The sequence below is a fragment of the Opisthocomus hoazin genome, chromosome 7, assembly GCF_030867145.1.
Source record: "Opisthocomus hoazin isolate bOpiHoa1 chromosome 7, bOpiHoa1.hap1, whole genome shotgun sequence".
Lineage (NCBI taxonomy): Eukaryota > Metazoa > Chordata > Aves > Opisthocomiformes > Opisthocomidae > Opisthocomus > Opisthocomus hoazin.
Genome location: NC_134420.1, coordinates 34651026 through 34665116, shown reverse-complemented (window position 1 = coordinate 34665116; position 14091 = coordinate 34651026). Strand labels below are relative to the sequence as shown.

Below are 14091 nucleotides of genomic sequence, written 5' to 3'. Positions count from 1 at the left end.
ATGCAACTACATTCATTGTTTTTTGAATTTTCAAACCATGTTTTATTATTAAAGTTAAGGTGCTAGAGCATGATTTTGGTAGAAAGCAATAAATTCCAGAGCAAATTTTGCATGCATGAAGTGTACAGGCTTTGGTTATATTTAGTAACATGATTATGATTTTGTTCTACTTTGTGTTGGAGTACTATCAGTTGATCCTGCCTCTTTTCATTCCACTTGGATTTGTTCTTTGTTAAATTAATGAGGGCTTAACAGAAAGTAAATCACATGCCATTTAATAAGATTTCAGATTAAGTAATAAAGAGCCACAAAGCATGTTGAAGTCTACTTGAAAGTTCCACAGATTTGCTCATCCTTAATCACATTGTTTCCAGAGCAAACTGTAGTGTCTATTTTGTCCAAGTACGAAGATAAAGCTTTAACCCTTGTTAAGATACTCCAATGTTTGTTGTTGCCATGTTCACTCCAGCATTTTTTCTAAAGCCCGCTCTCCTCAAGCCTGTTACCGATTTGCCTGTAAACCTCTCGTGTTACAATTAATTAGATTCTTGCAAAGCCTAGCTTAAGTGGCTCTCCCTTTAGCAGCTCTCCATTTTCTTCCATGCAGAAAAAGGGACGAGCATGTAAAAATGTCACTAAAAACAGCAAATTAATTTATCATATGAGCTGCAGCTGCATCATATAGGAAAGCCTGGGCTCTTTCCTCTTAATCTGCATAGCCTTGGAAGGCTTCTAGAAGTTTCATCAAGGTATGCGGTGGGCTTTCAGAGCACCACTTACACGTACGATTATAGCATGTGCCATCTGAGGAATGTGATAATCTAACACATGATGATTTCCTCACTTGAGTGTATTTACAGCTGAAGGCCTACATAATATTTGCACCACAGAATTTTTATACCCAACCCTTGCCTTCACATCAACTGAAAAACTAAAGTTACTTAGCCTAAAACATCTGCTGGTGTGTTTATTCTGCATCCGTGCTGACCCTGGCAGCCTTCATTTAGCATCCTCCCTCTGTGCTAGATGTGGTTAGATTCCCCTGTTCCCTTGCTTAGAAAACTTCTGGTTTTATTTTTATGTTCAGCCCCAGTGCTTTGGCCTTGTGTTTCTGTTGTTTTCTACACAGGCTGCATTCGCTGGCAGAAATTTATCTGCCATCATGCATCTAGATTTTCACTCCTGATGAGATCAGCTTGAACATTATAGTAACCTTATGGCTGTGACAGGTGAGTAAATTGACCTAGAAAATCTGATTCTTTTAGAATATCTGATTCTTTTAGAATAGAATCCTACTCTGCAAAACATTACAGAAGGTAGAAATAAAATACTTTAGTTTGAGGCATTCAGGATTTGGGGGGGTGGGAGGGAAAAGAGTTTGAAAGATAATCCACTGCAAGACACCTTTTGTTAAAACAAGTGAAAAGGCGATTCATTTTGCATGTCATTATTTCTAACTAAACTTAATTGACTGCCTGTCCACTCTCCTCCCAGCCTAGCACAAAGAAATCATCACTACAGGAGCTGGAATGGATTATATGACTAATGACACTCTACCTGTGTATCGTCCAGTCTCCGTATCTGCTGGAAGGATGTAGGATTTCTTGCATGTAACCATATTAGAGAAAATGTCTTTTCAAAGGAAATTACGAAACTGAAGTTCCTGTAGTGCATAGTCCTTCATCAGTGCAGCTACATTTCTTACAGCAGAGAAATGTGAAATGATGGCTTGGTGGCAGAGAAGAGCAAAGGCACAACCTAGGAATTAAACACACAACCTAGGAATCAAAACCACGTTATTCTGGCTTTCACACTGACAGTAGATGAAAGACAGCTTGGAAAGATCCCTGTTCAGGCAACTGTGTCTCACTGACTGATGTGGCAGGGACAAAGGCACAGCATCAGAAGTGAATCTAAACCATCTGTTAAATGTCACCATGCACAAAATGTGTTACTGCATTAGCTCCAGATCCAGGCATTCAGATTCACATTCTGGCTGGGATACTAAATAAAGAGTAGAAAAAACTTAAGCTAACAGAACAGAAATATTAACCTTAATAAAAATGGTATGCAATTAAAAAATGTTTTCAGAGAAAAGCCAGAAGGGGGTTAGCAGACAGGTACTGTGTGCCAAGATTCATACTAAGCTGTCTGGGGTTTTGCAGAAACAGATTTTAAAAACCTCACAGAGGACCCAGAGCAGGAATAACCGATCAGGATCGAGATGCCTACCTGTGCTGGTTTTGGCTGGGATGGAGTTACGTTTCTTCATAGTAGCTGGTATGGGGCTAAGGTTTGGATTTGTGCTGAAATCAGCGTTGATAACACTGGGATGTTTTCGTTACTGCTGAGCAGTGCCTGGACAGAGTCAAGGCCTTCTCTGCTCCTCACCCACCCCAGCAGCGAGGAAGCCAGGGGGGCACACGCAGCGGGGAGGGGACACAGCCGGGACAGCTGACCCCAGCTGACCCAAGGGATATCCCGTACCGCGTGACGTCATGCTCAGCACATAAAGCGGGGGAAGAAGGGGGAAGGGGGGAACATTCAGAGTGACGGCGCTTGTCTTCCCAAGTGACCGTTACGTGTGATGGAGCCCTGCTCTCCTGGGGGTGGCCGCACACCTGCCTGCCCGCAGGAAGTGGTGAACGGATTCCTTGTTTTGCTTTGCTTGCGTGCGCGGCTTTTGCTTTACCTATTAAACTGTCTTTATCTCAACCCACCAGTCTTCTCACTTTTACTCTTCCATCTCTCTCCCCCATCCTGACGTGGGGGGAGTGAGCAAGCGGCTGTGTGGTGCTTGGTTGCTAGCTGGGGTTAAACCACAACACTAACAAAAATAAACTTGTGGCACTGGAAAAATTCTGAGTTCCTCAGAGCAAGGTAATGCCACTGCTATTCTAAATGCCTGCTCAAAATTATTTGAAGCACAAAACCAAGAAATAAAGGCCTAAAGTCAACCACTTTTGTAACAGTTTTATTCAAGTCTGTGTGCTCTAGTGTTGAGACAAGGCCTAGATCAGCATTACACTGTAATACAATAATTTTAGCCATTGAACCAAGCCTGCTTGGCATCCTTGGTTTACAATTTACAGTACATCCAAAAAAAAGAGCAAAGAGAAAAGAAATCCCAAAACATCAACAACTTTCATTAGCTCTTTGCTTCACTTAAATATTTTTCTATAACATAAAATAATTTAATACAAAAGAACTGTAATCTAAATACACATAGTACATTGACACAGAACAGAGGAAAGATACAGTAGATTATGCACAAGATTAATTCAGTTGATGTGTTACCTACAGTGAAACAAACTGGACATTAATATAATTTAACTATTTAAGCCCAAGAGGGTCAGAGGCAACAAGTCCAGGTCACAAATAAAGCTTTTTAAAAAATAATGCAATCTTCTTTTCCTCTAAGCTTACTGCTGTACAGAAGTTAAAGGAAGGCTCCAACAAATCACTTAATTTGACAACATTTCATCACACAAACAAGAAAAACTTGGTGTCCTCCGTTATTTTACTGAACTCTGGGGTACATTACCATTTGCTAACGTAACTGCTTCATTGCAGGTTCTTCGGGCAAAACACGCCTTCAGGTGCCACTTCCATAGCAACAGACTTTTGAACACCGTGAACAGAAGATAAGACATACAAAGGTCTCCAAAACCAGACTGAGTTACTTCAGTTGTAAGATGAATCCCAGTTCTACAGAGTTTGGAGTTCCTTATGAAGAACCCAATGCCCTCCACACAGTGATTTCAACACAAGCAGAAACTATCCCATATTTCAAAAGAACAGACAGGGGGGCAAGATCTTACACTAGAGTAATCTACTCACCTGGTTCTTCAGATTTACAACATTGTACCTAGGAAAGTCAGGTCACTGATTTTTGCATCTGGCTTTAAATAGAAGCAGGAGCAGATCCACAATTAATAAGGCAAAAGAAAGCAGTAGCTTATAAAAAGAGGGAGGAAATACATTCTCTGGCTGAGAAATTCTTGGACTTTCAAAGCCACAGAAGAGACATTGTTAAAAGCACAGGTATTTTCCCTGATTTTTCCACCACTGTTGCCCTGCCCACTCCATATAAGCCTCTCAACTTAAGTCAGGCAAAATATCTCAGATACTTCTGGCTCGTCCTGAATTTACGACAAAAAAATGATGTATACCAGCATGAAGTGCTGTGCCGACAGCAACAAGAACCCAAGAACTCTAGTAGGAGTGGTGGATGTTGATCACTGCTGAACTTGTCAGGTCTGTCCACCAGCATGGAGGGATGCATGTTTGAAATGAGAAAAATCGCCTGAGAAGAGGCCTCAGGTTAATCTGACATTTGCACATACAACTTCCAAGCACCACCTCCTGCCCCTCTACAGCTAGCAATCTGCTAATGCCGAAGCTGTCGCTCTTTCTTCCTGTGTCAGAAAACATTCTCAAAGCTTACCCTGTTTATGGTAAAAAACAGCAGTCAAACTGGCAGCGCATGTGCAGTCACGGAAAGGCCACAAGAGTCAGCAATCAAACCAGCATTTACCTAGAGACTTGTGAAGGAACTCTTTCCTCAGGTAAACTGACTCTTTCCTCTGACAATCAAAGCACAGAAGCTGGTCCTTCACTACTAATCTCTACAGGACAATCCCCCAGTTTAGATTAAAAAAGCTTTGCTGAATTGGGGTCTTGTGCATTTTGACCCACAGATACATTCCACTGACTTCAGTGATGTTTAAGTATGTGAAGAACTTTCTTGAATTGAGGTCTCTTCCCTTTTAACTTGAAAGTTAATTACCCTAAATGTGAACTTTTACTACTAGATGTTTTTGGCTTTATGTGGTTTCTTATTATAACTGCCATATATGAGGGCACTGGTGCCTGCTGACTTCAAGTGGATCTAGGTATATTCTCCACTTCGAATTGAGCCACCCCCAGAGACCCATGTTGCACAAGAATGGATTTTACTCTCTGCAAAGAGCACTGGCCAAACTCAACCATTCAACTGGCAAACACTCATATGCTTTCTTTTTTTCCTCTTTATATTTTTTTTTTTGCTGTGGCTTTATTCTTTGCAGTATAGGATTTCTGGATGTTATGGTTGTCAAGATAACCTTGAAAAACAGAGCCATGGCAGAACTGATGCAGTAACATCTGCTTGAGATGCAGTGTGAAAAGTTAGCTCAGAGGTATTAGCTGCCCTATTCAGATACAAATGCTAACCCTGCTGACATTGTAACAGCTGCTCACTAAAGCATGCAAGACAGAAGAACAAGCCTGCTATGAATATCTGGGCCATCAGTCGAGAGTGACACCAACTCATTTGGTGACACAGACTGGGCCTGGGAGAAAACACACTACCCAAGCTGAGAAGTGGCCACGTCCACAAATTACAGAAGAACCTAAGGAAGAAGCTCTGTTCTCCTCCAGATGTAGTTAAACTCAGGAAGCTCAGTGTGCAACTGAGCCATGCCAAACAGTAATCAGAAACCAGGTTTGTTCTGAAACTCAATGAGGAGAAACCAAGTACAAGGGTTCCCAAAGAACTTGTTCATTTATATACTGAAATCTGCCATTAGCAGCATTCTTCTAAATGAAGCTTGAAAAAACACTAGCATGTATGTCTTCCTGCTCCATTATAACCTGTACTGCTAAGACAGCAAGCCACAAAAGCATCAGGACATGGCTAAACCAGTGTTTCTTCCTTCTCACACCCATATGCCTCTCCAAGACAAAAAGGTTAGCTTTATCCAACCTCAACATCTGCTCTTGAGAAGATGCTTAATTGGAACAATCAAGGTATAGCAGGGAGACAGTGTCACTCACTCTGAAATAGCATATATAAAAAGCATTATTCTGGTCTTATGCTGGGGCTTTAGCCAACAAATTTTGAACACAGTGTCGGTTCTCACTAGCTATCCTGGAAGCTAAAATTTGAGCATGGACAAGATCCTAGAAAAGTATTTCTGAATAATGAAGGGCCTTCCCCTGCCCCCCCCCCCCCCCCCCCCCCGATTATTTTTCAAATAATTTATTTTAAGCAAATAAAACTTTGGCATTGCTCCTGCAGATTTGTTCTAAGCCCCCTTTTGCTAGCTGTGCATCCATCTGACCCACCAGCTACAGTAGCCCACTTCAAGCTGAGCTTATAAATCCACTACACTACACACCAAAAATGTGTCATGGTTTCTTCATATTAGCTATGTTGGGCTGTCTGTACATTATTAACATTCAGATACAATAAGGACTGTATTAGAATATGATACATTAGGAAAACAATACTGCAAATACACAGAAACAATCAGGATTGTGTGTTAGGTCTGCTTTAAGAGCACATGAGATTATTTAAAAATAAAAAATCTGTTTTCAAAAAAACAGATCTTCACTTTTAAAAGCAGTAGTGACCAATATGAAATCACCACCGATTGGTCTGTGGACAATCAGCTCTGCCACAGGTCAGAAACCATCAAGAAAGATGCCCTGCCTTGTCATTTATTGTTTATTTTTGAGACATACATAGTAAAAGCAAGCATAACCTTAACTTACAAAACTGAATTGCTGGTTTTGTTTTTCCATCAGGAATTTGCATGTCAAAGAGCCAAATACAAGCGTTTGCCTCTGTCCTCCCATCATTCCAGCCTCAACTGTCTACCTAGAGCAATTCTTACCATAACTTACGCTTTCTTCCCACTCTATCTCTACAAATGAGGTAGCTCAGGGTAAAATAAAACAAACCAACCAGAAACTAAGTAACTACACATTCCTCAAATTCTTCTTTAGGACCCAGTCTATCTATGATGCCAAGAGATTACCAAGCAGCTAGTATCCCTCTGTCCTCTGACTGCTTATGACATTAAGAAGGATAATTTCACTCTTTTATTCACTATTTCCTGCCAGCCTCTGCCTTCTCTTCTTCCAGTTGCATCTTACGCTTCTAGCCTGGAAATGCTTTAGGTCAAAGCACACCTGAAACATGTATTGGTTTCTGTCTCAAGTCCCCTAACTACTACGGTAACAAGAATTAATAACCAATAAAGATGGGGTAGGGGCAGAAATCAAATCAAGAGATAACGAGAGCCAGTGACAGCGCACTTCCTTCCACAGGGGCGTATGCACATCGGTAAATGAGAGGACGTGAAATGTTTACTGTGCTGGTATTTGGCCTGATGCGTGATGAAGAACACTACAGTACTGAAAACCACAACCAGGAGTTCCCCTCCAAAAAACAACCAACCTCAGGCCCTAGCAAGGAGGCATGTGAAATAAAAGCCACCTAGGAATACAGGACGCACCTAACACATACGTATGTATTTCACAGGGTCAAAACAACAAAAATAAAACCCAAAAACCAGTCCAAGAAGCCATACTCGGTAGGAAAATTATGTTCCCGGTCATTTAGAACCAAAGAAAAAAAGATTTTTTTACTCGTACAGAAAGACATGAAATGTGTTTCGTGCGTACAAACACTGATGAAATGCTGAAGACTTTCCAGTTACAAAAAAAGGGAGATCCTTGTTAGAGAAGAAAAATAATAATTCTGGTAGCTACATCAGACCCACCACCCAGTCATGAGTGGGAAATTACCTTTTAATCAAGCACATGCACCTCAGTCTAGGAATGACTATTTTTAGCATACAAAAATAAAGGTGATGTGGGTCATTACAGAAGCTGTGTTCATCTCTGACCAATGGCAAAGCTGCTTAAAAAAGCTCAGCATGAGAAAAAACAAAAGCAATTGCACATTTTAGCTGCAGCATATGACACTCCACTGGCATGTGCAATAGAGGGATCAGCAGAATAAGCCATAAATGCTTTTCCATACTGCTTCACCAAACTGTGAAAGTAGGGCTGAGGAAACAATAACCTGAAGTTATTGTTAAGACTCTAATGTTTGTTAACCTCAAAAAAACCCCCAAAATCTAAACCACAAACTGGATATGGAAATAGAAAGGAATTATAAAAATTTGGTTAAAAAATCCTTTCTGTCTAGCTAGATACAATACCCCTGGCTGTGCAAACCACCATATTCTAAATCTTGCAATAGCAAACTTAAGAGAAAAGCATAGGAAGGTGGTCTTTCCTAAAGATATCTGAATTATATGATCAACCAAAGGTTTATGAAGTCTGAAAGTTATCCTCTGTGACAGCACGAGGATGTTTTGATTCTCTTTGCACATATATGCTTTGTTGCTTGTTTGCAAATAGGTGTTTTAACATCTGCCTACCCTCTCAATGTTAGCATCCAGTTTTACCCAAATGATAGCCTTAAGTGAGTTATAAATATGGAAGCAAAGCAACTGTCCTGCAGCCACAGGATAAGGATCAGAAATCTTCATTTCCAAATATAGGCTTCCTTGTTTCATGCTGAAAAAAGTGAAGCCGAAAACAGGACCTGTATCACCGTGCAAGATATAAGGCTTCTTATTTGCCATAGAGTTGGTAAGAGTCCTTGAGAATATTTCCAAAATGCATAGAAAAGGTTAGAAAGCAATAAGCATTTTTTCCAAGAATAAAGCTTTCAAAAAAACACCCAAAGAAACCAACCCATTAATATTAGCTTAAAATGACTTAGAAAAGTAACAGGCTATCACTGAATTTTGGGATACAGTATTAGGTTTGGTTGCATGCATCTAATGGGACTCCAACTCCCATATTCATCCTATATAGCTGAATTAAGTTTCAACTAAAAATTAGGTTTGAGACAGAAAGGTGACTCAAGTTGGGAGGTTTCATGTCATTTTCTATTTGATAGAACACTCCAGATTGCAAAGATTTTTACTTGGCCGTTACTGCCTCATCTTCAACAGAATGAGAGGTATCCGGTTTCACAATAATCAAAGTATCATCTCTATGCAGCATTGTCCACAAAGTCTTATGGTAACAGCATGCTATGAAGAGGAAGGCAGCTACTCCCATTCCTAGAGGTACAGAAAAATACTTCATCATAAAAGCGTGGCAAACCAGAACAGGTCTTTCCACATCAGTAATGAAAAATTCACTTTGAAAATACTCATTCTGTTAGAAAACCATTACAAAAAGAATATTTTCACTGAGGTTCCCTGCTCCATACTGAATATCAACCCACTGCAATAATATTCTGAAGGAAAAAAATACCTACAAAAAAGTTATGTCTGCACGTCTGAAAAAGACTGAATAGAGGTAAGACCTATTTGATGGCAAAACAGAGCTTTGTGCAGTCCATAGGAAGCAACAGTACTAGAAAAAAAATACATAACTATTATCTCCTTAGTTTTGACACAAAAGCTTTCTTCTCTCTACCTGTCCCACACTCAATTTCCATGAAACCAGTAGAAATTTATCCAAAAATTTGTCATTTTTTGCACTGGTTGCTATGTCTGTGCTTCTCCCTCCATTTTACAGGAAAAACAAACACGTTACAAGGATAGCATATTTTGAAGGGCTGGCAATTATTTTTCTATTTCCTAAATCAGCACATCAGTTACAATTAGTTAGTAATACACATTTCCAGATGACTATTTAAAAGAAAATACATATATATTTCCAGACCTAAAAAATTTCTCTTGGCAACAAACTTACTACTGTTACTCTCAGTTACCGAATTTGTCACTTCCTTTGTGAGCCCCGTAGTTACTTTACCACATCTTACTCCATTCTTTTGTCATTATGTTTTAGACTGCTCAGTGGTTTTATGCTTTCATGTTATGTTTTTCTCATTTCTTCTGAAAAAAAAATGTGCAACTTTTTCAGTTATTTATTGGAACTTTTTAATAGCAAGATTTTCATCATCTTCCTCAAGGACACTGCTAGAAAGGTATGTCAGTCAACATAATTCTGAAAATTTTTTTCCCCTGACAAATGGGAATACTCATAACCAGTAGTAAAAAAGATTTGTGATCTGACTGGCTCCCATCTTCAGTATCTAGTGGACTACAGTGAAGCACTCCTTTTGAGATTTGGTGCACCTCAGCTTCCACAACTGGGAAGGAAAAAAACCCAACAGATTAAGAAAGGAGAGAAATCAAGCCAGGATGGGATAGACATAGTGAGAGGTTACGAGCTAGCTTAAATACACATATGGCCTCTGGGCCTCAGGACACCAGTTGCAACAGCTATTGGGATGCATAAGATAAAACACCTGACAACTCTGCCTTGAGAGGCCCCTCTACCTCTCGGAGAGCACCCCACCACCTGCTAAAGCCAAAAGCTTTGTTTCTACAACAGACTCCTCTTGCTTGATACCTCAGGTCAGTCACAGGACTCCCAATGAGAAGACTTAGTTATGGGTTGATGCTCACAGACTACCTCATTTTATTTCACATGCTAGATTCAGTGAGGGTAATTGCATCAAAGGCAGCTTTGTAATAGGGAATTTCTAGGTTGGAAACCCTGATCTGGATATCCTTGACTCCTTGTCATCTATTGCACCCAGTTCCCTAGCACCAAATGGACAATGCTACAGCAAAGGAAGATGCTCTTCAGAGCAAAATACTTCCAACAGGTTAGCTACACACCACCTTCACCAAGCGATTTTCTAAAAGGGAGAGAGGTGGAAGGGGTTTTGATACTTCATCCTCAACTTTGCTAAGCAGAAGAGGTGACAGAAGAACTTGGCTTTACAGCTCTCTTGCCTGCTGGGAACTTGACAGAAACCTTACGGTTCACTTAGTGAAAGCAACTGGCCAGCTGTCAGAAAGTTTGGTGATAAACTGAGTTAAAACAATGTGACCTAGAAAGGTAACCTCCCATTCCACGTAAGTCAATGGACTTTAAAGGTTTCTCTTTGAATGGAGCTATTCCAGGTGGTATCTTTGCAGAGCAGATGATGCTTCTCATGACATTTGTAATGATACTTTTTGGATAGAAAACACTACGTTTGAGAACAGCTGATCAAGCTTTATTTCAGATTTTTTAAAATGGTAAGGGAGACTATGAAAACCACATAGTTTTAATCTCCTGCTTTTAAGTCCCTCTGACACAGCCTCTGACTGGGCTTTCCTTAAGTTGGTTTCTACACCACAATCAAAATTAACCATCTGTTTGGGTTGTTTTGGCCTTTTTTTTTTTTTAAGTCTCTGGATCTCAAACTGAGTTTTAGGAAATAGAAAGCAAAAGGATGAATGCTCAAGAAATCAATAATACTAAAGGTCTACACTGAACAAAAGCATCAGAAACAGAAGTTTTCTTTTTAAAGTATCTTAGCCCCATACCAGCATACCTTGCCTACACAGTCAACAGTCTATCCAGCTTCAGCAGCTAGTGTAGCATCGTTAATCCTAGCTCTGGAGTATGTGATGGGGAAGGCAGCAAAAAGTAATTCTGCCATTAAACACATTTCATGGAATGCAATAAACAAGAAACGTGTGATCTCTCTACTCGAAAACATACTGCAATTGCTTGAAATAAAAGGGTGCACTTGACTAATGGCAACATGCTGGTTTTAGAGTTTTTTAGTTCTGTTTGAGGGCTAAGTACAGTACCTCCCCACACATGCTGGTGTTTAACATCGGGTTACAAACATCTAAACGCACAGGTTCTCTGTGCTGACAGTTGTAAGAAAGCGTTCAGTTACACTGCCTTCACAACCGGACTGGACTTCCCTAACAGGCCGAGCACTGCATCGGCAGCACTGTCAAATCATTTATTTGCACCCAAACAGTCAGTAGATTAGCAAAAGGAGCACAGATCTGTACGGAAAGAGTGAAACGGATATGCTGTACCCTGCAATAAAGCAGACTACACTATTACACTCATATAAAGGCCACATCCCTTAATTACGCTGCCCAAGTTGGGGACGAGTGAAGCTCTCCTTAAAGCCAATAAGCTATACCTGCAGTGGCAGACACACTTGCAGTCTCTGTACGGAAAACTGAGCATAGGCACACCGCATTTGTGTGACATGCTACTTCAAGACAGGCGTCTGTTCTTGCTCCAGAATTAGGAGGTTTTACATATTTGAACAAGAATAGTGTTTTACATGTCTATAGTGCCTTTCATTCAGAGATCTCAAAGGACTTTATACCTATTACGTATGTCCCACCCCCTCCCCCTGTGAGGTAGGTATTAACCCTATTATTTACAGATGGGGAAATTCAGGCACAGAGGTTACATTATTTGCCCAAGGTCACACAGTGAGTCAGTGACAAAGTAAAACAGAATCCAGATGTTCCGATTCCTGTTTGTACAATCCAACTACTAACAACACAAGCCTCAGTTTCAAAACAGCCTTAAACAAGTTCCAGTGTGAATAAGAACAGTCTTGGGTTTCAAGAGTCAAAAGCATAAGAAAGAAGGAAAAAACAGGAAGAAGACAAAAGAGCGAGGGCATGCATAATTTCTGCGAGCCAATACAGCTTTAAATAAAGAGTTTCTGCTAATTCCCTTCCCAAAGCTGAAGCAGCTTGACTATGAGCCTGGGATACAGGGAGTGCGAAAAGGAGGCTGAGGGAACCAAAGTTTGAAACACAAAAAAAGCAAGGTAAACAGCCTTACCATAAGCCTCCATCTTTCTGAAAGCACAGTCATAGAAAAACAGGGCTGAGAGAGACCTCAAGAGATCATTGAAGTCCATTCAACCTGCCTTGAAGCCAGGATCAACCACACCTACTGGTTCCCTACAGTCTAGTCAGTCTGTTTTCAGAGACCTCCATCAGTGGAGATGCCATGCCCTTCCTCTGCAATCCGTTCCACCTTGCACCATCACATGAGCAAAAGAGGTCAAGTGAGTCTAAGATACTTCCGCTCCTTCAGTGGGGGCACCATGATTCCCAGGCCTATCTAATGATCTGAATACATTTCAGAGAAGGTAGTCTCCAGATATTTACTTGTTTCTGTCCTGGATTCCTTGGGAAAACCTCAAACACTGGTATCTGCTGTAGCGTAATACAGTTGGCTTTTGAAAATACTGATTAATACCAGGATAGATACCAATATACTTACTGCAAGTGCCAAATCCTACAAGGTCAATAATAAAGACTTTGATATGATAATTTAAGCTCATTGCAGGTTCAAACTGCAATAAGAGGACAGGGAAGACTACAGAAAAACCCCACAGCAAAAGTCAACAGCTTTGAGTTGCCAAGTTACATCCAACTGCAGACAAAAACTAGGCAGTCGAACAACACACCTTCAGCAGAGGCAGCACCATATGATCTCTGTAGCACCCCTCCATCTCATCTGTCTTCAAAGTGCATTCTCAGTGCAAAAAGTAGGATTGAATTTAGAGGGGCTCAATGTCCCCAGTGGATTTCATACTAAGACCAGAATTCTTGCTTGAGTTCATATGCTGCAGCTTTGTGTGTGTTAAGTTCACTTCTGCATAGCGGAATGGTGCTGTCCTGGCTCTGCCCCTCGGCATCTATGTCCAACAGTGTCCGCTCCTCTACAGGAAGACCCACCTGGAAAGGAAGCAGCGCAGGCAGTCCAGGTCTCTCTTCTACAGTGCTGCTGCTACTAGCAAAACAAGAGTCCAGATTGCTTGGAGTATCAGTACTTGAACTGTTGGCAGAAGATTCACCCTTGGCATTGCTGGGTGACACAAACCACCAGGGATCAAGCCGCTGCCGACTGGCTGCAGGACGTGGCCGGGGCAGGAACTCCAGTGTCTTGGGTCTTTCCAGTGTGGGGTCCTGCTGTGCATTCCATCGTCTCGGGGTTGGAGGAAAAACAAGGTTGGGGTCTGGCAGGCGAGGGACCTCATTAGGATCTCTACTTGGACTAGGTGTTTTTAACACACCTATCCAAAACCAAGAATGTAAGAGAAGAGGGAAACATGTTAGATCTCACTGCTAAATGGTTCCAACAGATCTTAGTTTATTGTATGCACACTGTGAAAACATTTTCAAAGCAGAAAGACTCCATTCAGAATCTACAAACTCCGTATCTTCAAGATTACACCAACCTGAAGTGAATAACTGGCTTCTTTATTCCTACACTGTTCTCAGCACATTGCAAGACACCCGTTTCACTGACCTAGCACAAGCAAGTTTTGTTCATTCTCTCCTTCGCCGCCTTCGCCGCCTTCATTTTCAGACTCGAAAGCACAGATTTGAGCTCCTACCAGAGGTGAGGACTCTCCAGATCCTTCAGAGGGCATTACCCATTAACAGCCTGAATGGATCA

The 14091-nt window shown here is 41.0% G+C and overlaps 1 protein-coding gene across 1 annotated transcript in view; it reads right to left on the bottom strand.

Annotated features, from left to right (window-relative positions):
* Positions 1-5992: 5992 nt before the first annotated feature.
* Positions 5993-14091, bottom strand: part of MAP3K9 (mitogen-activated protein kinase kinase kinase 9) — a 65068-nt gene continuing 56969 nt past the window's right edge. The window contains exon 11 of the mRNA XM_075425416.1: positions 5993-13705. Within this exon, the coding sequence (XP_075281531.1) occupies positions 13224-13705 (482 nt within the window). The 3' untranslated portion in view covers positions 5993-13223. The remainder of the gene's footprint in view (positions 13706-14091) is intronic.